Below are 26,516 nucleotides of genomic sequence, written 5' to 3'. Positions count from 1 at the left end.
GATTAATCTAAGAAAAAGATTAATAGCATATCAAATAGTAAATAAACGAATGAATTAATCTATCTATCTATGTGGCGTTATTAGAAAACGTTACCATATGACAACGATAGATGGGGTTACGAAAAACGTAACAAGGTCATTAATCCTCCCCATATTTTTTCATACCGTAGGCCTTATTAGATCCAATAAACTTCAAAAAGTTATGCATGACAAACATGTCTTTACATACACTTCTTAACTAAAAAATAGTTAAAATCTATATAGATAGTATTTTTAAATTACTTCACTACAAATTCATCATCAGAATTTATTCTATTTAATATAGATTTAAAGATGTCTGAATCTTTTAATCCATCCTTACCTCTGTAATACGGAAATTCATTATGGGTTGGTAGGAAGTATATTCCCGGCTTGGAAAAATTAGCTGCAGCACCAAGATAATTGACGGTTGTATTATTGCACCTACCCAGCCTTGCATTCTGGATAGAATCGCATTGAATACCGATAAATTTCTTTGGATGTTCGATTGCTTGCCACCAGTAAAATATAGCTCTAACGTGACTACATATTACTAGGCATGGTATGTATGGTATATCGCTTGGTTGGAACTCTCCACCATTGGCGTAAAAATCTATATGACCCAACCTTTCGGCTATACCAAAACCATCTATATTTGTATGAATAATATCAACTTTCTCCGCATCAGATGCGTCGAGTCTCTCCTCTTTAGGTAACGCTCTGTAACATGGACCGGCTGGATCTAAGCCGGTTATCCTGGCTGGTTTTTTTCCTGTGGCAGCGTAGAAGTATTTGGCGGCATGAGAAGCGACGTGAGCACCGAGACTTGCGCCAACAAGTTCAAGATTTTCAGCAGTCAGACCGTGATCCATAAGTTTCACGAGGAATTCTCCAATTTTTTTTCCAATAAATCTTGTTAACCGGACGGATCTGAAACAAGATTTATTTTTATTACTTGCACTGTTTAATATTAATGGTTTATTACATTATAAAATAAAAAATTTTAAAATATATATCTACTAGCTGACTCGGCAAACGTTGTCTTGCCGCTAAACGCTATTTAAAAATAGGGGTTGGTGGTAGAAGGGTAAAAATTTAGGATTGTATGTATTTTCCAACGCCAAATCATAATAAAATAAAAAATTTATCTAAAAATTAAAAAAAATTAGGGGTGGACTACCCTTCACATTTAGAGGGGTGAAAAATAGATAGTGTTCGATTCTCAGACCTACCCAATATGCACACAAAATTTAATGAGAATCGGTCACACCTTTTCGGAGGAGTTTAACTACAAACACTGCGACACGAGAATTTTATATATTAGATAGAAAATAATAGTAATAATTAATTCAGCCAGTAACATCCACCTGTTGGGCATAGGTCTCTTTCTCCATAAAGAAGAAGGGTTGGAGCTTAATCATTCACGTAGCTCGATTGCGCATTGGCAGTTATAGCTTTTATTTTAAAAATATTTTTAATAAACTGGAATAGTCTAGTAAAAGCCTGCAATGCTTAAAATTAAAAAATACGATCTCTAAAGCTCGTGGATGTAACCAAAAATCGTTGTGAATATAATACAGACAGGCACTGCCGAGTTTTGAAATGCAAATCTTATTTAAATTTCATCTCGTGGTCTGTGTTGATAGTAAACATAAGGTCACATGGAAATACGTGCTTTAAATTTTACGAAAAATTTCTAAATTGATATAACGGGTTAAACACGTGGCGTCCACCCTGTGGTAAGCGGTTACCATATCGTATACACGCCTTTTTTATGTATCTAGGTCAGCAAACAAGCGTACGAGTCACCTCTAGCCTGATGGTAAGCGATTGCCGTAGTTTATAGACGTCTGCAACACCAGAAGCATTGCAAGCGCATACCCTACAACCTACTCCCCAATTCCCTCCAGGAGCTCTGGTCACCTTACTCACCAACAGGAACACAACACTGCTCGAATACAGTGTTTATTTAGCTGTGATCTTCTGTAAGGTCAAGGAACTACTCTAGTCGGGCTGCTCTATATTTTGAGCAGAAAATTTCCTCCTGTGCCCTATCTCAATTACGCATGTGAAATCAGGAGCTTCACAAATCCTATGCCAACTCAAATAATCTCCGGTGACCTTACTTAAGAACTCAAGCAAGAGAAGATACAAGACTACTTCATTGATTTAACTAGCCCGTTAGCGCAGTTTGCAGTGGCCCTACTTTTTGCTCCGCGGATCGTGGGTTCGATAGCCACCTAAGCCAATTCACTTCAGCCTATCACAGTCCACTGCTGGAAATAGTTCACAAGCTCGAGCCAAAAATGGTCTGTAGGTACTCATGTGTTTTGCCCATAGTCACCACGATGGGCAAGCGGGTTGGTGACCGCATGGGTAGCTTTGTCGCGCCGAAGACGCTGCTGCCCGTTTTCGGCTTGCATATTTCAAAGCCAGCAGTTGGATGGCTATCCCGCTATCGGTCGGCTACCCCGCTATCGGTCGGCTTTTCAAGTTCCTAGGTGGTAGTGGAACTGTGTTATTCCTTAGTCGCCTCTTACGACACCCACGAGAAGAGAGGGGGTGGTTATATTCTTTAATGCCGTAACCACATAGCAAGTCTGGATAATATTTGTATTTATTTATTTGTGTACTATATCTACGTATATTTATCAAAAAAAAATAGCTATAACTGTCGGCTGTTACCTATAACATGAAACACTGAATGGCTTACCTAGGGAGCAGGCAACCGTGTGTGTATGTTAGAACTGTCCTAAAATATTTATTTACTTGAGAGAAGTACTTTTTGGCTGTACCTTCGCAAAATTGAAATGTTCCCTAATTGAGTTGCTCCAAATTTTGATCAAGACATTTCATTCTTTGTCATACTTCAATAATTTAGCTCAGTATACTCGTAATAATCAAGATTCAATCAGAACTTTTTGCATTTGTAGAGCATCAGGTTTATTAATTACGTGAGTTTTGCCAAGCTTTTTTTTTTTAATTTTTTTTTCGGTCGACGACCATCAATGCTAAAAGTTTATTATTTGACAGAGTCTTCATTTGACAATTTGTAGAGTTTGGAAATAGTATTTATACCGTGTAATTTCAATAAAAATATTTTAATAATATAGTATCATTAGTGTGGTAATTATTCCACATATATTTTAATCATCCATCGTAATAGTTCTGAGACAAAGTATATAATTAAAATCGTAGTTGAGTGACTCTTTGTAGTCATGGGATAAGCTATTTATCTGTATTCTACTAAACTAGAATAGAGATGCCTATTTCCTTTTTCCATTTCTTCTATTTTCTTTTTAATTGTAGATATTTGTGTGTATATGTATGTTGTATATGCGCTAACTTTTGTATTGCAGATAATATAATGACTTCAAAAGAGGAGGTCCTCAATTCGACTGAATTTTTTATGTGTCATAAATTTTCAATGGGAATACAGATTTTGTTAATTATTTTATGAATCCAAAGCTGGTGCGTGTTATGTGGTCCCGTTAAGTTTGATCGAAATCTGACAAGAAGATACTTTGAGCTATCCCTAACAATGCGTAGTTAATTGAATATGATTTCGACTACCCACGTTGTTAGTTCCAAGCAAACTCAATTATATTAGGTTATGTTATTTATTTTAAGTGTATATACTATAATTTCTTCAGAAAGGAATTACGTAAGAATGTAACGAATAAATTGTGTCGCTGTATGAATATAAGATAAGCAATTCGTTTTGGAGTAGGTTAAAATAATTGTTTTTTTTTTTTTAATTGATTGATTTTTTTCTATCTTGACAATTTTTTATTTTTGTTAGGTTTTTTGGTTGTGGATTTATTTTTTAACGTTTGTTCAATGTATGTTATCACCGTAGGGTAAAATAAATATTTTCATTTCGTTTGAATTTCTAGTGCGATAATAATTTAAGATTTTAATGTTTAAATAATTTAAAACAGTTGTTGAAAGTAAATAAAATGCTTAGTCTTAAAAGTCTCTTACTTATTTTTCTTGCCTGAGACGAGATTTCGTGTTAATTTTGAGACAAAAAAAGTAAATTAAAAATAGTTTATTTTTAAATTGGGTTCATAAAGTTGTTAGCAAAAAAAAATGTTTCAACGTTAGTAGTCGGCAATCTTATCTATATACTAAATGAACTAGCTGTACTCTACGGTTTCACACGTATTAATTTGAGAAAAAATAGCCTATAGTCTTCCTCGGTTAATAGGCTATCAAACAGATTTTTTCAATCTGAACCTTCAAAAGTTTCTGACATGAGCGCGTTTAATCGAACAAACAAACTTTTTAGCTTTATAATATGTTCTGTGTGTGGTGTCTGGAAGAGATCGTTATCTAGTGATAAGACCGCCAGTTGCATGCGATGTAATTTTTTTCCCCTTTAAACTTTATTCTTATGTAATTGTTATATGTTACTGTGTGCAATAATAGTAGTTTATGCAACTGTCATATAATGAAGGGTATTAAAACACGAGTGTAAGTTTATGAAACGAGCGCAGCGAGTTTCATAATAGTAACGAGTGTTTTAATACCCGTGTTATATGCAGTTGCATACACTACTTTATCTTCACTAATGCAATTAATCAAACAACAAGAGTAAAAGCTGACAATAGTTTATTTATAATAATTGTTCAAATTTTGGATGGTACAATTTTGAAAGTTAATGTTAATTATTGATCCAGCAGCGGTAGCGGTCGCGGGGCAAGCAGTAGAGCTCGTAGACGGAGTCGGAATAAGTTATTATATTCTTTTTCATATAATTTTCTAGATTTTTCTGGCAAAAGATTGTGAGTTAATTTTGTTGCCAATTCTAGAATATCCGGAGGCGTACAAATATCATCGTCGCTATCCATTTTTAACTTTTAATTTATTAAATTAAATTCACGCGTACGTGTATTGTCACAGTGATTTTGCCGCCATTAAAATCTAACCAATGAGAGCGCAGCTGCGCGCATGCGCGCGATGTTATAATGAGATTTTACGATATCGATGTGGATATTATACCATCATGTGAAATTGCTTAAATTGAGTGTTTTATTGTCTGCGCTATAACAGTAGTAATTATAAGTCAAGTATTGGAAACATAAGTAGAATGTTACAACATTAGTGTAGATAAAATTATTTATTATTATATTTATTATTATTATTAGTATAAATTGTCGAAATGTATCTACGCGCATTACTTCTGAACGATTTCAGCATATTAGATAATTCTTTTTTTTTTTCGTTATTGTCAAGAGAAAGTTTTTAAGAAAAAAAAGTTAAAGGAATCTATATATTAATGAAAACAAATATGGTTATACGAAGTACGCCGGGTCAGCTGGTTTATTACTACACAAGCCATAATCCTCGCTTTCATAAAATTATGCTGTGTCAATTCTGATCTCCAACAATACCATACTAAATTCAGTTACGAATACATTAATAATTTTAACAAAAAAGAAACACACATTTATTCTGTCACACTCCCATTTATAATATTTATAGAGACATATTTTTACATTTTTTTTTTCAATTTATTCAACAAAGCTTCGATTTTGATTGATTGTGGAACGAGCGAAACAGACTTCAGTTGACAAATTCTACATTGATAAACGATTCAACTTATATTTTAGTATTTCAAATGAAAAATATTTTATTTTATTGCCGTTTTAACAGATGATCAATCAATTAAAGTCTAGTTCAATATATTATTGCTTTTGACGTTGTTAGGTTGTAGGTTCTATATATATATTCTTTATTGCACTAAATTTTACAATAGTCATAATAATATAGAAAGTTGGCAAGGGCGAACTTATCTCTAAAAGAGATCTCTTCCAGTGAACCCATGGCAGTGAGTGATAATGTGAAACGCGGGGCAAAGTAGTGCAGGAATAGAATAATAATAATAATAATAAAACATATAAAATGCATACACCACACATAAATAAACATATATAAACATACATCTAAATACATACATACATACATACATACATACATACATCTACATACACATATACATAAAACATAAATATAATACATATATACATCTCATACATCTGTACTGATTTTGGAAAGCAGATAGTTCTTAAGATTGTTTTTAAAAGTGGACAGCGATGAGCTTTCTTGGATGAATTTTGGGAGATTATTCCAAAGGTTAGCTACCTATTTCGAAGATTATTTTTGACAAATAATTATATCCACTGATGACTTTATTCACTCACTGAAACAGCAATTTTGAAAGTCATTGCTGGGCAAGGGCTTTTTTAACGGATTTAAAAAAAGAAAGATACTCAATTAGACCGTATATTACATATTCGACCGTATATATATATATATATATATATATATATATATATATATATATATATATATATATTCGAAACATCACTTCATAGAGGCTTGACGGATTGACACAACTATCTCAGCAATCAACTGTTCACATATTCTATCACATATATCAAATGTTGGATAGGCCATAATGATGCTTACCATAGTCTGGGTGCTCGTATTTCTGTTGCATGTTTTTGGAATTAATCGATACTGGATTATCATCCAACTGAATTTTAAGGGGTAGGTACTCCTTTCTTTATTTTATTTGCATACTATCTTTCATACGTTATATGTATTAATTTTAACTTAGTCTTTGTGAATACCTAATAAAAATAAATAAGCAAATTAAAAGAGGGTTTCTTTGTTGCATCGAAATTTATATAGGCGTTGTAGACGTAAGAAAGTGACATATAATTTTTTTTTCGTTTTTTCTCTTTAATATTTAAAGAGGATTTGTTCAAGTGTTGAAAATGACACCCTCATAGAACCATTTTTTCGACATCGACATTTAATTTTAATAATATCCTATATTCCGATTTGTTTTGGTTATAACTAGTTAAACGACTGACGGACGTTGTCCTATTTTGTAAACCGTCAAACCCATAAAGTTGAAATAATCATCACAGTACCCGGTCATCATTAATCAAATAATCATTACAGTACCCGGTCATATCGACCTTTGGAAAAGGACGATCGACGATACAACAACAAATACCCAAACTTTAACGAGTATTATAATCAATAGAAACATTGAACGGGGGTCGAAACTTACACCGCTAGCCTGTTACTATTGCAGCAACATCATCCTCTAAAACAATACTAAATTATTAGTAAAATTCAAAGCAAATATATCTTCGAAAATTCTACTCCACTTCACAATTCAGTTTATAACATTCTAATGCTGGGCATAAGCCTCTTTTTCCGTGTATGAGTAGTATCGGAATTCGGAGCTTAATTCACCATGCTGCTATTTTGCGGTTTGGCGGAAACATAACTATGAGTAACGATCGCTATCAGTTATATATGATAACCAGGACCGACAGCATACCGTGCCCTCCAAGGCACGGTGGGAAGACCCACCAAGACAACATTTAAACCGGAAAAAATATTTGCATAATAATATTAATAATAATACACTTTATTGTACACCAAAAAAAGAAATGATACATAGCAAAGAAAGAAAAATAGTAACAATATATTCATTAGGTACAAAGGGCGGCCTTATCGCTAAAGCGATCTCTTCCAGGCAACCTTAGGGCAAACGAAATGGTCTAGCGTCAGCGTAGGTGTACAATTTACAACAAATTTATTATAAATATTCAAATAATTAAACATATACATTCATACATACATACATACTTAAATACAAATATCCAATCCGAGCGGGAATCGAACCCGAAAAAACTGCGGGTGCTTAGTCGCCTACGCGGCACGCAAAACTACAGCAGAGTGGTTGACAGACTCCACTTACTACTACTACTAACAAATAATCTGATAAGGATTTTGATAAAAAATTGTTTTAAATAAATATAAAAGTAGATAGCTTGTATATTTATTTAATGTCAATGTCAGCGAATGAGGTCCAAGAACTGTTACACAACACAAGTAAAAAATAGCATACATTTATGATGCCTAATATGTCGACTAAAATCTTAAAAAATATATCACGGTGGAATAACAAGTAAACTTTGGATTTCCACAAATATAATATGTACGTGAGAATTGAAAATATCATAATGATTACTTCCTTATTCTACATAATAAAAATGATCTGAATGAACAATTCCTCTAAATGTTCACTTTTATTGCCTTTTGTTGTAATTTTATATTCCACGTGTATCATTATTAAATTTCAAATGAGAAAAACATGCATTAAAATGTAAATAAACAAGTTAAGTACAAACTGTTTTAAAGTATGTTTTGTGCTAATGATTGTATCGATGTCGTAGTTTGCTATCTGCTCCGTTGGTTGTGGGATCTATTCCCGGCTACTACGTGAGTTTTTTTTACCAGCGTAGCTTATAGACGTCTGTAATACCAAAAGCATCGCAAGCGCGTTGCCGTACCTATCCCCTATTCCCCCCAGGAGCTTTGGTCACCTTACTCACCCAAAGGAACACAACACTGCTTGAAAATAGTATTATACAGCTGTGATCTTCTGTAAGGTCGAGGTACTACCCAAGAGGAACTTTCCTGCTGTGCTCGACCTCAGTGTAATCATTATCTACTCATGTCAGCCTGCTGTTACCTAAAAGACATATATTAAGTTGGCTACCTTAGGAGCAGATGTTCCTATTTACATTTTTGGATCTCCGAACTTTAGCATTTTATTTCTACTTTTTTAACGTTGGCGATTGGGTTGTTCGATTCCCGCTCGCGACAAATATTTGTACTAATTTCTTATTTAGATGTTTTTCGTTGTCTAGATGTTTGTATTCATACAATGTGTATTTCCAGATCCCCGACAAGAGTAAATCCCATTGGGGGCCGTTGAGTGTATTTAATTATATATTTATTTACTGTCCACGAAGTGCGAGTTATTTAAAAATAATTAATCTTCGTAAATATATTCATTGAAATAATAAGCAGAATATCGTAAACATTAACTTAAGTGTACAATACTTTATAACTTGGTAATAAAGTAAGAAATTTAATTTACTCTAGAAACGTATTACGTAGATGAGATCCTCCGCAGCATCTATATGAGATATAATCTCTGCACAGAGATGCTTAGCATAAAATTAAAGGAAAGTAAACATATCCTTAGAATTCCAATTAGTGTTCCTAAAGATAACAATTGTGATTAGATTTTGTAAGATGACATTTAAGTTTTGACTGTGAAGTTAAAGTTTTTTTTTTGTTTTTTTTTGTTTTTTTGTTTTAATGTTACTTACCTTGCTATTCAAAGAAAGGTTAGCTTTGTTTGAATAATAATATGTCTTATCGACATGACGATCTCAATTACGTTTTTAATACTTGTTTTTAGAATAAAAAAGTTGATACAGCAAACTCCATACCGTAATTTTTTTTGTGGTTATATCCTCCTTTTTAATTATCTTTCAAACAAACCTTGTCACTCGTTCGTAATTTATTCGTGTACATACATTCCAGTCCATTTCCATCTCCATTCATTTTCGTTGTATTATTTTTTATTTATTATAAAATACATTATTAAACTAACTACTACTCTCCAAAAAACATAATCAAGGTTATTTTAAGAGTGTCGCACTCGCCAGGCTCAAAATGGCTGTATATGTAGGTACAGAGTGATTTGAATCAAATGACTGATACTTTTTTATTTATTTAATCATTACGAAAAAAAATATATATATTATACAATTATATAATGAAAATATGTCTAATAACATACTAAGCATAGACGTAATAAGCAAAATTAAATTAATTATTAAAGATTAAATATTAAAGACGGAAAAATTCATAAATAAATTAATTAGACACAAAAAGCGCAGAGCTTAACGAATCGAAATAAAACAATAGAAAGAAATCTATGAAAGACTTGAATGCAAGGAATATATTAAGGAATGCGTTCATTACAATGCGAGCATTGTTTGCGGATAGATCGCATCGTATGCTGCTTGATTATTGATTAAACAAAACATCTTCATGCACATTTAATTAACGCCTGCATCCGGAATAATTTTAATGAAGATATTGAATATTTTATTCAACTCTACCTTTTTTTGTTAATTCTGATTATGGTTATTGTTTTAAGAGATATCTTAATGATATTATGCACATACCTATGTCACAAACGATAAAGTTAAATTTGTATGGAATTTTTGGGATATCCCAAATAAATACATTCTTTTTTCTTTTTCAAAACTTAATTTAAATCAGTAATAAAACAATATTTTCTTTGGAATTCATTTTTATTCCGTTTTAGGATTGGCATTTATAATTAGAACTCTTTTTAGTTATCTTTGCCAAAAAATAGAATAAATAAATTACAAAAAAAAAAAAATTGTCCATAAAGGTTTACGGACGATAGTATATCGCGACAACGTCATAACAAAACATCTCCTCGGACGTATAAGCCAATCGAGTGAAAGAGAGATAGATGCGGCGCAAGCATACAATAAGCGTAACGGGACAATGAGTCATCTTTTTCGAGCATGCAGCCGGCGTTCATCGATTTATTAGACGTTTTTACGTCAATAAATAGTAAAAAGATAAGTTACATAATACTTACTTAGGGTAGATGTAAGTAAGAAACGAAAATGTCTCTGTAATGAGCACGTTGTACCCTCGCTTGGAATATGCGGTAGCAACCGCCTGGCTCTGAGGAAATATGGAGCTGTCCAGGAAACCAACAGCGTACAGAACAGTCTTCTTATTCCTTAAATCTGTAAAGAATAATATAGGAAAAAATAAAGTGAATGAAGACAAGGTGTCGTTGTTTTTATTGTCTCGTCATTAGTATGTATACTTTTAATAAACATATAAATATTTGTATCCGACCTCGCCTCACGAAACTCACGTGGACAAATTAAAATTGTTTACGAATGTCTATTGTATTATGAGCATTTATTTACACAAACAAACAAAAAATAACATAAATTTTACATTTTACATTTACTTCTTGTGATATACCCCAGTGGCGAGTTGGGTGGCTAAGTTAGCCGAACGAAAACATTTCACAAACACAGAGTTCGGTGGGGCCGAAAGTTTCAGCTCATTTTGGCCTAAACCAAAACTAATAACGAAACTAGATTTTTTGCTGAAACTAGCTGAAGACGGAACTGAAACCGAATTTTTTTCTGTTTTTTTCGTCATGACTTGAGACCGACTACAAAATTCATTTATCTTTTTTTAAAGTTTTCTAATACTTCGTTGAAGGATTCCAACGAAATAAGACAGTTTAAATATTGCACAAAAAATTTAAATGTTTACAATAACGCTTATATAGACTTTGGCAGTTATCCAAAACTATCGAACCAACGAAACGAAACCAACATGACAAAATCTATCGATTTAATTAGTACATAATATTTAAAAAATAATTAAAAACCAGATAAAGTCGTAGTAGCCGGAGAACAGTTCGAAACAAAGAATATAGTACTCTCCACTGAGAGGTTCGAAACTAACTGAAAACTTAAACTACCCACTTAAATAAGTTGAACGCATTATGTCAACAACATTAACACGAATGCTACTATTAAAGTTTGAAGCACCATTGGGGACCACGAGGGGATTTTTCGACCCAAAAATTATGGAATATATCAAGTTCGCCCTGCATGCTAATTTACCTGACTTAAATTATTTTATATGGGAAGAATTTATGTGTAAATTAATGTTTGTTCTTCGGGGACCTAAAATATTTCAGTAGTTTCATGTGCCTGTAGAGAGTAAGAGAATCTCAGCTCTCTAGACTAGACTCGAGTCTAGGGTCAGAAATACTCTGCTACTTCCGAGACCCGTTAATGCGTGAGGTAGCACAGGCTACGACAACCAATTAGCTTTATGTGGAGCGTAATTTTAATAGCCATTTAAAACAAAAATATTTCTCTTAAAATGATATAGATGTATAATGTACTAACTAAACAGATTCTAAACAAAAACACGACATACTAAAATTTACTACTAATAATAAAAATTTGCCTATTTCATATTCATAAAGGCTAAGGATCAAGAACGTTCGGTTTAATTTATTCCATAAAGCCCACAATAGTTATTTTTTTTTTTTAATAATTGCTTGTTCTTAAAACAAAAAAATAAACCGACATAAATTTAGTTTACCGACAAAATAAGTATAGTACAATACTCATCATTCAATAAAAAAAATCATTAAGATACAAATACATAAAAAATACAATCAAATTAATATAGTTAGAAAAAAAGTTCTTACCTATATTTTTCTCTTTGGGTATGCTTCTGTGTGCTGATAGAATAGAAAAAGCCTTCCTGTAAATTTGGCCATTTTCGGCCACTCTATGAACTATGATCTGCAAAAGGCTCATCATTGCGGGAGTGATTGTCGCGTTCTTTGTTACCCCGGGACCTGCAGGAATCAAAAAGATTATTCATACTTAGGTATATATTATTGTTATTGACAGCTGTTTTGGTCTAGTAGAACTAGGCACCTTCATCACCAGCGGTAGGTTTCGATTCTTCCTCGGAGTCTATATTAAGTATGTGTAGATTTTTTTTTTCGTTTAGATGCTAGTTCTTGTTTGTCTCCCCACCGTGCTTCAGAAAACACGTAAAGTTGTCGTATCCGGTTATTATCATAAACACCTGATAGCAATCGTCACTTGTCTGCTGTGTAGTTACAGAAGTAAAGAATATAGCCACCCCCTCTCTTTCCGTGGGTATCGTAAGAGGCGACTAAGGGATAACACAGTTCCACTACCACCTTGGAACTTAACAAGCCGACCGATGGCAGGATAACACTGGCAACAATAACGATGGCAATCGTGCCACGTTTATTTTACGTTTATCAATTACTAGCTGTGCCCGCGGCTTCGCCCGCGTTGAAATTAGTGTGTCACAAAGTTTTCCCGGCAAACTTCCAGTGAAGCTCTCATCAAAATCGGCTTAGCCGTTCCGTAAACCTGCCTCTTGCCATTGGTGAAACCGCATGAAAATCCGTTCAGTAGATTTTGAGCGAATCGATCACATACACTTTTGGGGACTTTGTTTTATGATACACTGACTGTTGCCCGCGACTACGTCCGCGTGGTTATGAAGATATGCATTACTTTTAAGATGTTTAACGCAAATTATTTTTTTATTTCAGTCACTTGAAATGCTTATCAAATTGAGTAACTTTTTAAAATGCACAATTTAGTATAATTTAATAGTTATTTTTATAAAACCTCTCTATACACCACATTTTTAGTTTTATTTTCAGGCTGTGTATGTTTCATACAAACTATCAACCCCCAATTAAACCCCCTTAGCGGTGGAATATCGTAAAATCCGTTCTTAGCGGACGTCTGCTAACTATAATCTACCTCCCTGCCAAATTTTATCTCTGTCAAACCTGGATGGATTTTGAGTTCTCGTGATGAGTGAGTTAGTGACCTTTCTCTTTTATATATATAGATTACGATGCATTATTTGGATACCTTCTCACCACCTATAGAGCATATATTTTAAATTTCAAGTCTCTTACTTCAAAAACTTAAGACTTTCATACAAACTTCCGTCCCCCGTTTTATCCCCTTAGGGGTTGATTTTCGTAAAATCAGTTCTTAGCGGATGTCTACGCCCTATAAGGAACCTACCTGCCAAATTTTAACTTTGTAGCTGTTATAGTTTCGGAGGTTTCGTGATGAGTGAGTCAAGCTACCATCCCCCGTTTTAACCCCAAAAAGGGAGTTGCTTTCTAAATATGCATTATTTGGACACCTTCTCACCATCAAAAGAGCGAACATTCTAAATTTCAAGTCTCTTACTTCATAAAACATAGGACTTTCATACAAACTTTTAACCCCCGTTGTACTCCTTTAGGGGTCGAATTTCGTAAAACTCGTTCTTAACAAATGTCTACGCCCTATAAGGAGCCTATCTGCCAACTTTCAAGTTTGTAGGTGTTATAGTTCCGGAGATTTCGTGATGAGGGAGTCAACCTATCATCCCCCGTTTTAACCCCAAAAGGGAGTTGTTGTCTAAAGATACATTATTTGGACACCTTCTTACCATCTAAAGAGCGTAAATTTTAAATTTCAAGTCTCTTACTTCAAAAACAAAGGACTTTCATACAAACTTTCAACCCCCGTTTTACCCCCTTAGGGGTCGATTTTCGTAAAATCCGTTCTTAGCGGATGCCTACGTCCTATAAGGAGCCTACTTGCCAAATTTCAAGTTTGTAGGTGTTATAGTTTCGGAGATTTTGTGATGAGTGAGTGACCTTTCGCTTTTATATATATTATAGATTACGCTATATGCTAACGTAATATTTTGAAGTCTCATTAAAATACTACATTTTACGGGTAGATATTCCTATCTAGTTCCTGTGTTTAGATAATCACTCAGATATAGGCGCTTAATCGTAAGTATTTACCGTAGCCTATACACACCTCCAACGCTTTGATAACCCCAAGAAACTCTGCCCACTGAACTCACCATAAGAACTCAGTACTCTTTGAGAGCAGTATTAAGTGTGGTCTTCTATAAGGTTGAGGTAAATCCCCAGTCGAGAATATTAAAAAAAATATTTTGAGAAAATTTTGATAATGCTCCTACCTCAAATATGATACTAGTATTTATGTCACTTTGGATGGCATATCTTCGCTTACTTTAATCACATCTGTCAATCAAAACTTTAAAAAAAAATTAAAACGAAACTCACATTCTGGTATAAGTCCTGCTGGATATCCAATTTCTGGTCGCGGTTCAAAAGTGCTGATAGATGAAGGATTTAACGCCATGAGAAGTAGAAATATGCATGCTATCTTTCTCACTCTCATCATTTTACTGTAAGAAAGAAAAGGACTGAATGTATAGCAATTAGGCCCAATCCACATTACAGTGTCGATTTCAGTTCGTTCTCGGTCCGATCTCGATCCAGTAAAACAAGAAACAACATACGGATCGTTGCTGGGGAGTGATTTGATCGGAACTTGACTGTTAGGGATAATGTGAATACATCATCATTTCAGCCGATTACAGTCCACTGCTGGACATAGGCCTCCATAGGTTCACGCGAAAAATGACGTGAACTTGTGTGCTTTGCCCATAGTCACGCTGGACAGGCGGGTTGGTGACCATAGGGCTTGTTTTGTCGCACCGAAAACCCAGCTGCCCGTCTTCGGCCTATGTATTTCAAAACCAGCAGTTGGATGGTTATCCCGCCATCGGTCAGCTTTGTAAGTTCTAAGGTGGTAGTGGAACTGTATTATCCCTTAGCCTCTTACGACACCCACGGGAAGAGAGGGGGTGGCTATATTCTTTACTACCGTAGCCATACAGTAGGATTTGTGATATGTGATATGTGATGATAGGATAGGAATGTTAATACACTCATTGTTTATTGTTTTATCAATATTTTACCGGACCGAGAACCAGTGACGTAGCAAGCTTAACTCGCACCCAGGGCAGAATACCTTTTTACCCAGCTAAAAACTGAATCATTCAATAAAACAAAGTAAATAAAGAAATAAACGCTTCACGCCCAACGGCTACTAGGATCTACACCTGTGTCGGGGGTACGAACCACACATTACACATTTGTCAATACATGCCCAGACCACAGCAAACATCTGTATGGCCAATACAAATGTATGCCATGTGTGAAGATCGACCGCGTGACTGCCAGTACAACAGCCATAAGCTAGTGCTGTGACCGTTGCACTAACTCGTCGACAACTGGTAATAACTAAGTGATATTAGAACATTCCTAAATTTCCCCTTCAAATGTAATAACTTAATCGTAACAAACCGAGTAATAAGAGCTTCATTTTATATTCATGGATAATCAGACTAAACTCAATGCAGTAATAATTCTATTCCATTATTACCGTAAATTATAGACCTACAACTGATTACTAGCGAGTAAATAATTAATATATTCCACGTATGTAAGAAAGATTTACGTATATCGATACGAGGCTTGCAATTTGATTTGAAATGAAGAATTTAGTACCAAATCAAAATCCCTTAATAGAGAAAGAAAAGAAATCGAAATTAAAATCAATTTTTTTTTCAAATAGGCTTAAAATTCATTTTTGCATCATCATTTTACAAATTAAAATTGTTAGCCTGTAATTTTGAAGCCACTATTGGTTCTGTATTCTATGTAGATTGTGCGGAAAAGAATCGGTAAGAAACTCGCTAGATGGATTTATTATCCTATCGTAATCCATTTATATACTATACTATACTATAGTTTGCTGTATGTGTGTTTAGATTAAAATTTATTGGAACCAAATAGATTTTATGTCATAATTTAATAAACATAGTTTACAGATAAGTTAGACTTACAGAACAACTTTTTTTTACTTCTCTGACGTAGAATATACTTATATGTAATTATACTTATATTTACACATTACAATTGGCAAAGAAACTCGGAGATGATAAGACTGTCGGCCTAATTCTCAAGTCGAGGGTCATGGCCCGGGGCGGTATTCTGTGAGAGGCGGCGCGCCGGCACAAGCGGAGCGTATGTACTAGGGATGTGAAAAAATAATCGAATTTTACAAGAATCGATACATATTTGCTATAATCGATTTATACGTAAAAAAATCAGTCGAAATATATATCGAATATATTCCCGTTACTCGATTATTTTGTGGAATAGACGGCCAAAATAATTGGGTATTATTAATTATACGAAATGTGCTAAAAACAGATCAGCTGAAAAACTCCAAAATAAACCAACAATTTTATTAATCATTTATATTTATATGGAGCGACAAACTTTATTAACCTTGGCGCTGAATCTTAAATACGCCCCTGCATTATATAACTAACCAAGCGTGAAATACGTAAGAATCATACAATAAGATCTTTATCTTAATCAAGTGTATTTTCAAATAAATGTTAATCGTTATAAATCGTTATGACAAGAGGTAACCATAAAAATTAAAATATTGACACCTGGATGGCGTTCTAGAATTAAATTAAACCAGTTTTGATAAAGACCTAGACACAACACAGGGATCCTTATTTGGATTTAAATCCACGGTTAAGATTCTTGGCATAAATTCACTAGGTCATTTAAGTAAGTATTAAGTGACGTTAAATAAATGAATACATTGCGATGTTTGGTGATGATTAAGAACCCGTTTTACCACTTGTGGATAACATTATTTGACGCATGACAGGATCCGACAGTAAAAAGTTATGGATTTTTTTTTTTTTACAGTCTTGAATTAGTCTATAAGCTATTTAAGCAATTGCTTAGGGCGTGCCGTCTAGGGTCACCAGGGACGCCCGAGAAAAAAAAAACAAGAACACGAAATTTAAACCAATTTTGAAATTCCTATGTCTAGCAGTGGATTGCGATAGGCTGATGTGTGTGTGTGTGTGTGTGTGTTAAGCTTGCAGTTTATAAATTGAGGAGAAATTGGTCCTACTCACACTACTCTCTACTACTATTCTTCTTCCCACTGTCAAAGTCTTTTTGTAGCGTCATCCGATAAGTAGCGTTAACCACAACTGCTTAAAAAGCCCCTAATCAGTATATTAAATCTATTTGTATAACCATCGAAACATAAAGTTAAAAATTTGAAAAATTGGCTAATTAGCCATAAGTCCGCCCATTGTACTTCATAATATGTAACTAAGAATAATCTTTAAGATCTGTTTGTAATGTATTTGTAATGTTTTTATAATGCGTTTGTTGTGAGAAGTTTTCTTTAATATTTCGGCAACATGCTCGTGTCCTCCATAAAATTATTAGTAGTATGAGTAATTTTGAAGTTTAAATTATTACCTCTAAATATTATAATCTGTGTGGCTACGGCATTAAAGAATAAAGCCAACCCCTCTCATCCTGTGGGTGTCGTAAGAGGCGACTAAGGGATAATACAGTTTCACTACCACCTTGAAACTTATACAGCCGACCCAGTGCAGGATAACCGTCCAACTACTGGCTTTGAAATTCACAGGCCGAAGACGGGCAGCAGCGTCTTCGGTGCGACAAAGCCAGCCCTGCGGTCACCAACCCGCTTGCCCAGCGTGGTGACTATGGCCAACACACATGAGTTCACGCAATTTTTGGCACGAACGTGTGACTATATCCAACAGTGGACTGCAATAGGCTGAAATGATGATTAATGATGAAATATTATTGTAATCTACTCATGTACATATCACGTGATCTATATAACTTTATATTCATTATATTTATATATTTATGTATAATATAAAAATATAGATAAATAAGATAACCCGAGAGTTAAATTGAAGTTACAAATAATGAAACAACTGAAACAAACTGATTTTTTATTTCATTTTCATTTTTGACTTTATAATAATACATAGGAATTCGTTCGTCGCTTCTGCCGTGTTAGTACGTAAAAGAGAAGCTCCGTAATTAAATTGTTTTTTCTCGTGGTTGAAAGCGCATAAAATTATACAAGTAGTTTCGAAATCATTATACCTAGTGAGCGCTAAGGAATAGTGGTGTGTTCGGCTAATCTCAGTAGTGGACTAGAATAATATACACAAATAAATAAATAAATTATTAAGGAAGATATGTAATTGTGTTTCTCAAGATATTAACATTTAGTGAGTTGTGATACAAAGAAATAAACAAACTTTGTTGTCTAAGAATCGTACGCAGTGTGAATAATATCATTATTACTGAATTTAACATAAATTAATAATTATAATCAACAAACTTGAAACAAAGAAAGACAATTTGTTAAACTGTGGGTGATCTGATATTTTTCTATAGGTACCGGTTATCGATCTATTCACAAAAGGTTTGATCTTATACGATACACAGAATTCACTCACTACGTCAAATCAACGCTTGGCCTAGTGGTCTGAGGTGTGAATTTAGTAAGAAGCGTAAGACGACACTGGTTCAAACCACACCCGCCGCGCTCATATTTATTTACATTTAAATTTTTGTGAATAAGATTTCTTCGCTAAAATGATGAGCGTGTCATCCAGCAACGTGTGTGCGGGATGCAAGACTACCTTGCCTAAGAAGCAATTTCTAACTTGTGCCAGCTGCAAAGCTAGATACGATATCGAATGTGGCAATGTAGCTCTTAGACAGTTTCAACAAATGGAAGTACATCAGAAAAACAACTGGAAGTGTCCGGAATGTTTAAATAAGCAACCAAAACATGGCAGCATACATACACCTATAAGATCTGTTACAACCTTGGACGACTGTAACAATTCTTCCACAGACACCGATGAAGTATCCTATGTTACGAAACGTAAAAAACTAAGTCAATCGCCACAATGCTCACCTACTCAATATAAAGTCGACAGCATACTCGGAGATCTGACGGAATGTAAACTTCGTAACATTATACAGCAGGAGTTGACTTCAGCAATTCAAAACTTAGTCACAGCTCAATTGAACACCATTAATAATCAAATAAAAGAATTTCAAGAATCAATAAACTTTATTAACGCGCAGTATGAACAAATGAAAATAAGACTTGAGGAAAGATGTAACACGGTTGACCTACTACAACGCGAAAACGAGGTTCTCAAATCAACTGTAAAAGATTTGACGTCTCGATTGAATATTGTTGAAGTGCACATGAGGGAGAGCAATATTGAAATAAATGGTATTCCTGAGAATCGAAATGAGAATTTGGTGAATGTTGTTGTTCAGTTGAGTAAAATTATTAAGAATCCTCTGACTGAAGAAGACATACAACATGTTACTAGAGTTGCACAATTTAACAGAACTCCCGAAAAACCGCGGAGTGTCATCGTCAAGTTGCGAAGTGCAAGACATCGTGACGCAGTTCTCGCATCGGTTGCTCAATACAACAAAAAGAATCCCAAGGAAAAGTTAAACTCAAGTCACCTCGGAATCGGTGGAACTTCCAAGCCAGTGTATGTTTCGGAACACTTGTCACCAGCTAATAAAGCTCTTCACGCAGCCACACGTATTAAGGCCAAAGAGATGAATTACCGTTTTACTTGGATCAGGAATGGGAGAATTTTTGTACGTAAGGACGAATTTAGTCAGGCTAAGCTGGTTAAGAGCATGGATTGCCTTAATGCTATCAACTAGCGTCATTAGGTCCGTCAATGTTGCCGTTGTTGGGTTGATATAATGTTTGATATATATTATCAAAATGTGAGGGGGTTGAGAACAAAAACGAATAATGTCATGGAAAATATATTAAATTCCGATTATAAAGTTGTAGCTTTCACTGAAACTTGGTTAAATTCATCAATTTCTAGTAATGAACTGTTCGATTCGCGTTATATAGTATACAGGAAGGATCGTTTTTGTTCTCCCTCTAACTCTAAAAAAGACGGAGGAGGCATATTGATTGCTGTATCTAAAGATATCTCTTCGTGTCGAATGTCACGCTGGGAGACTGATGGTGAAAATATGTGGGTAGTATTAGACATTGTCTGTGATCAGTTTGTAAAAACAATTGGTGTCTGTGTTGTTTATCTGCCGCCTCCAGTAAAGATTGAAACTGCCAAAGGTTTATTTGAAGGTATAGATACTGTTATGAATCAAATTGATGACGTAATAATAATGGGTGATTTTAATATGAGTTTTATTGATTGGAGTGCTGGAGACAATTTTTCATGTATGACTCCATCTAATTACAATAACGTGCTCGGTTACTCATTAATTGATTTTCTATCTACTAATGATTTGCATCAATACAATAATATTAAGAACTGTGATGACAGACTTTTGGATTTGGTAATTAGTAATATGGCTAATGTGACAGTAGTTGAGCCTCTTGACTTGTTGAGTAAGCTGGATTTGTATCACCCTAGTCTGTTGATAAGATTCTCGTGTTCCAGCATATCGTACCTCCGTCCCAAAGTCTGTATGCATTTCAATTTTTATAAGGCTGATTATACGGGGATTGTTGCAGAATTAAATAATATAGATTGGTATCACAGATTTGCTGATTGTGAGGATGTCAATGCCATGGTCACGAATTTTTATAGTGTACTGTACGATATAATAGAGCGATTGGTACCCAAACGGAAAAATCGAAACTCCAAATACCCTAACTGGTTTAAACACAGTCTTATTAAGTTGCTAAAGGAGAAGGAGAGGCTTCGTATCAGGTATCGTAAGTATGGTAACCCTAGGGATAAGCTTGAGTATGAAATACTACGTAGTCGTTGTCGTGACTTGTTTAATAATTGTTATAATGATTACAAGAATAATGTCGAACAAAATGTTTCCAGGAACCCATCGTCATTTTGGAATTATTTCAAGAGTAAGCTTAATACGAAATTTCTGCCAACAGCGATGTCGCTGGATGGCGAAAGCACTGGTTGTGGTAGGGAAGTAGCGAATTTTTTTGCCACTCACTTTTCGTCCGCCTACCGAAACAAAACTATGCTTACGAATACAATTAATCCAAATAATTTGCATAACACTCCACTCGCATATAGCTCTTACTGTATGACTACTTTTAATAAAATGGTATTCTATGAGGTGGAGGTTATAAAAAAAATTAAATCATTAGATCCAAGAAAGGGACCGGGTCCAGACGGAATTCCTCCTATATTTGTTAAAAGGTGCGTAAATGCTCTTGCGTTACCTTTGACTGTCATTTTTAACAGTTCATTGAAAAATGGAATTTTTCCTGACGAATGGAAAAGAGCTCGAATAGTACCAGTTTACAAAAAAGGTGATCGAGCGGACGTTAAAAACTACCGTCCGATTTCTATCCTCTCATGCTTTTCCAAGCTGTTTGAGAGCCTTGTGTATCCCTCACTCAGTAAATATTTCAGCAACATCATAACACACTCGCAACACGGGTTTAGGCATGGCTTATCAACGCAAACTAATTTAACGGTTTTCACTTCGGACTTGGCACTGGCGATAGATGGGGGGACCAGGTAGACGCCATATATACTGATTTTAGCTGCGCTTTCGACAAAGTAAACCATCAAATACTTATTAATAAACTACAACAGTATGGCATTGGGAATACACTTATTGGATGGTTTCAATCGTATTTAACAAAAAGACCTCTTAAAGTTGTTGTTAATGGCTTTGAGTCCGATACGTACTTTGCTGACAGTGGGGTTCCACAGGGCTCTCATTTAGGCCCCCTTCTGTTTCTTTTTTTCATAAATGACATAACCCAGTTTATCAAACATTGTCGATGTTCACTATTTGCAGACGATTTGAAAATATACAAAATAGTTAAAACCAATTCAGACATAGATTCGGTGCAAAGCGATCTCAATAATATAATAGAATGGTGTCATCACAATAAAATGACTCTTAACGTAGGCAAATGTTTCCATATAAAATTTACCCGGAAGAAAAAGCCGCTTGTCTCTAGTTACTCTATTGGAAATGTTATCTTGCAAGAGAAATCACAAATTAAAGACTTAGGAGTTATTATAGATGGCCGTTTAACTTTTGTGGCACATGTTGATAATATAGTTGTTAAAGCTGCACGAAATCTTGGTTTTATCAAGCGGAACACACGGGGTTTCTCAAGGCGAACAAAAACGATACTATATAATTCTCTAGTGCGCAGCTGTCTTGAGTACGCCAGTGTTATCTGGAATCCTCAGTACAGTATACACTCTCAACGTATTGAGAGCATTCAGCGTGTTTTCACGAGGCATCTTGCTTTTTACGAAAGCAATTTTTCGCACAGACAAGTGTACGGGGAGCGTTTGGCAGGGTTCCACATGATTTCTCTTCGGAGTAGGCGTGAGGTTTCAGATCTGACTTTCCTGCACAATATATTACATAATAGGGTTACCAATTCTGAAATAACAGAGAGGATAATCATATCGGTTCCCTCTAGGACACACAGAAGTACCCACGCGCACAAGATATTTTACATTCCATGCGTAAAGTCTCACATTGGGAAACAAGCTCCCCTAGTGCGTTTGTGTTACAAATATAATAGTATCAGTAAATCGATTCCAGGCATTGACATTTTTCACGACTCTCTCTCTGTCTTTAGATGTAAGTTACTTAATTATTATAAAATGCATGATTAGTTTAAAAAATATATTTAATTTATTTTAATTTATTTTACAGTAATTTTAATTTTGATTTTAATTTTGATTTTGATTTTGATTTTGATTTTAATTTTAATTTTGATTTTGATTTGTCTTTGATTTTGATTTAATTTTGATTTTGATTTTAATTTTTCTATTTGGAATTTTTTGATAATTTGATTTGACTTTTGTTATATCCCTATTCTTAATTACTTAATTAATGAATTTGTTCTAATTGAATTAATTAATAATTTGTTTCTAATCGTTATTTTGATTAAATTGTCCAATTGTTTAATTTTATAAATGTATATGATAATAATATGTTTTTTATCTTTATTTTTGATTTTGATTATTTTGGTTGTGATGATGATGATGGGGTGTCACTCTTTTTTTGAATATTGTAAGTGTTGAACTATATTAATGTAGGTATATTTAAAGTTCAAATATTATAATTATTTGTGATTTTTTGTGCTTTTAAACATTGTATTCCAAAATGTTATGTACACTTGTAAGTGACATGCATATCAGATACTTTGTTATTATATATTTGTAATTTTAAAATTTTTATATGTATGTTGTAAGTGTGCTTTTGAAAATAAATAAAATAAAATAAATAAATAAAAAATAAAATAATAAGCGTATAGTGTGTCTCACGTGGCTCGCCATTTTGTCTACTTTGTACCTTCGGCAACGTACTTCATTTATTAATCCTGGTTTTTATTTAATACTATTTTCATATACTTTGTATATTAGTATATGTTACTATATTTAGTTTTTGTAAATCTAACGACCTGTGCTATCAGCATTTGTAAAGGTGTGGACTGAAAAGCAGCTATAAGCTGAGTCTAAGACCTTTTCACCAGCATTTTTTCTAAAATATCTGTAAATTAGACTTAAGGAAATCTAAAGTTTCTAAGGTTTTTTTATGCTTGGTGAATAACCATCTTTATTTATATTTTTATTATTGTTATTAAATAATATATTAAGCAAAATGCAAAGACGGTCTTATCTTTAATTGGGTTTTTTACAAACAACGTGTTTATATAGGAAATATTAATTACATAAAGGCAAATAGTGCCAAATATTTATTTTATTTGCAAGGAAGGCTAAAAGAAAGTGTTTATTAAAACAACTTATGTATCCGCTTATATAAATATAAGATTTTTCAATGTCAAAATCGTCTGACCTAGTTTTAAATAAATGTCTTATAACATACACAGACGGTCATCTGTTCCTATGGTTAGCAACTTAATGCTAGTGTTACAAGTAACAACCGACTGTTATAGTAGAAAAAGTACATATAAATATTACATCCAGATTCAGCCGAGAATCGAACCCACAACCCGCGGAGCGTACCAGTAGGGTATAAACTGCGCCAACGGGCTAGTCAAGTTTAGGCTATTATATACATCACAGGTAGACTAATTTATGTGAGGTTAAATTTTTGTTATTTCTGACTGTGCCTTCATAACATATATAGATATAATATATTTTTTAACTAAAGAATAATTGGTACAAGGACAAAACGACCTAGAAAAAAAAAACAAAAATTTAAAATTTAAAACTACCTTTTTATGCATATATAATGATAATACACGAATATTAAATGCATCTTTCTCAATAAAATATTACTAATCTTATAAATAGTTTTAAAATGTAACCTCGCAGTTTTTGTTAGTAAAATAATCATTATTATTGGAACGAAGTTCCTTGCGGCAGGCTTGACATTTGACTGGGCGACCGAACTGAAAAAAATGTGATACTAAAACCGTCAGAAAAATATATAACGGAAGTGACGTAATATCAGTCACACGGCTGTATAATATGACGTTTCTAAAACTAAAATATTACTAGTAAACTGTTTTCTTAATTATTTATGTAATTTTATACTGTCGATAAAAATAAATAAAGACACATGTTTTTTTATTTCACTTAATAGTTTGAATTATTTATATTATTTTGTTTGATTTATTTTATTTAACGGTATTTGTTATTTTCTCAAATACTAAATTTCCTAAATACTTTTATGTACTTAATTAAAAACCAATCAACAAAATTAAAAAAAAATCAAGAACTAGAAAATATAATCAAATCAACATTTTTTTTTTCAAATTGTGTTGCTTCTTACTTACCGAAGGAACTTCGTTCCTACCTGGTGTCCCATGTTTTATATATTTATTTTATTATATTTTATAATTCACTAATTTACTTAAATCTAAAAAAGAACGATATTATTAAATTTATGTTTAACTATTAATAAATTATTATTATCCTTATGAGGAATTATAAATTACTATTTATGACATTTTTAACATTAATAAAAAATAACACACGAAAATATAATAAATAAAAATAGCATGAAAAATTACTTACACTATTTTGATATTTTCGTAAAAAAAAAATCTAATTGCACATCAACCTCTATTGAAGATCCAAATATGATAAACAGATAATTTTAAACACAGTCACATTTTATTAACAGACATATTTTTTGTACACAAAATGAAGTCACCAATTAAAAAAACATACACAAACTTTTTCGTGCTACCTCTTTACAAGGATTATATATAAAAAACTATTTCGCTTTGAACCTTTTCACTACATAATTTAAAATTAAAAAAAAAATAGGACAACAGCAATCAGCTGCTGACTCGATCGACGTTAGTGGTCTACTGCATACAAGTTTAAGGACAAGGATTTATTACCATTGAATACAGGTCGGAAACCAGTTTATTTACTTATTTATTTTTTATTTACAACTTGGGATTATAAAAATTATTAAAATGTAGTATTGATATGATCATTCGGAAATAACAAGTAAATGAAAAATTGTTTTCAGAGGTGTCTCGTGATTTTTTTTAATTGTTGGTAGTAAAGGCACTAAAAATCGTTAACCTATTACAATCTACCTATTAATGTTCGATTAAAATAACGTTTATTGGTATATTTATTTTACGTTCACCATTGGTTCAAATCCAAATATCTTTACATGACTGTGTACTCGTATTCGATTAGATCTTCATCAATCAAAAATCTATTTATATAAAATGTCTGTTTAATCGTGTTTGTCATTAAAACTTGATTAGTTTGACCAATTAAGGGCATATTTTGCTTGTTATTCATCAAAATATCTGATACATAACAGTATCAGATAAAAAAGAATTATTTGGATGTAGTGTAGTGACAGCTGTTTTGAATTTAGAAATTTTGAAACACGGTTTCAATTTCAAAGATTTATGAATAATTACAAAAGCTTGAAGCTTGATATTTATTTCAGAAAATTAATCGGTACATTTTTAGGGCACAAAAGGACCTGTCCAAAATCTGGAGCAACCAGAATGGAGAAGTTCTTCATTCTTACAGAACATTATAGCTAAATACGGATTTCAAGTAGTGTTGTGTTCTTGTGGTGACAAAGGTAATCAGAGCTTTTGGGAATGATCAGGGGATAGGGTCGGCAACGCACTAGCATGATATGATATGATACATGATAACCGTTTGCCATAAGGTGAGTCGTATGTTTGTTTGCTATCTACGTAGTGATATAGAAAAAGAAACAAAAT

At 33.4% G+C, this 26,516-nt stretch overlaps 1 protein-coding gene across 1 annotated transcript; it reads right to left on the bottom strand.

Annotated features, from left to right (window-relative positions):
* Positions 1-278: 278 nt before the first annotated feature.
* Positions 279-25,662, bottom strand: LOC123665400 (phospholipase A1-like). Its single transcript, XM_045599713.1, has 5 exons — positions 25,327-25,662; positions 14,648-14,772; positions 12,200-12,352; positions 10,544-10,697; positions 279-948 (listed from the first exon to the last, which is right to left on the bottom strand). Exons 2-5 carry the CDS (start codon positions 14,766-14,768, stop codon positions 279-281), a joined length of 1,098 nt encoding a protein of 365 aa, XP_045455669.1. The 5' UTR covers positions 14,769-14,772; positions 25,327-25,662.
* Positions 25,663-26,516: the final 854 nt, after the last annotated feature.

The sequence above is a fragment of the Melitaea cinxia genome, chromosome 24, assembly GCF_905220565.1.
Source record: "Melitaea cinxia chromosome 24, ilMelCinx1.1, whole genome shotgun sequence".
NCBI lineage: Eukaryota > Metazoa > Arthropoda > Insecta > Lepidoptera > Nymphalidae > Melitaea > Melitaea cinxia.
Note: the sequence above shows the minus strand (reverse complement) of the source record. Positions and strands in the feature narration are given on the sequence as shown.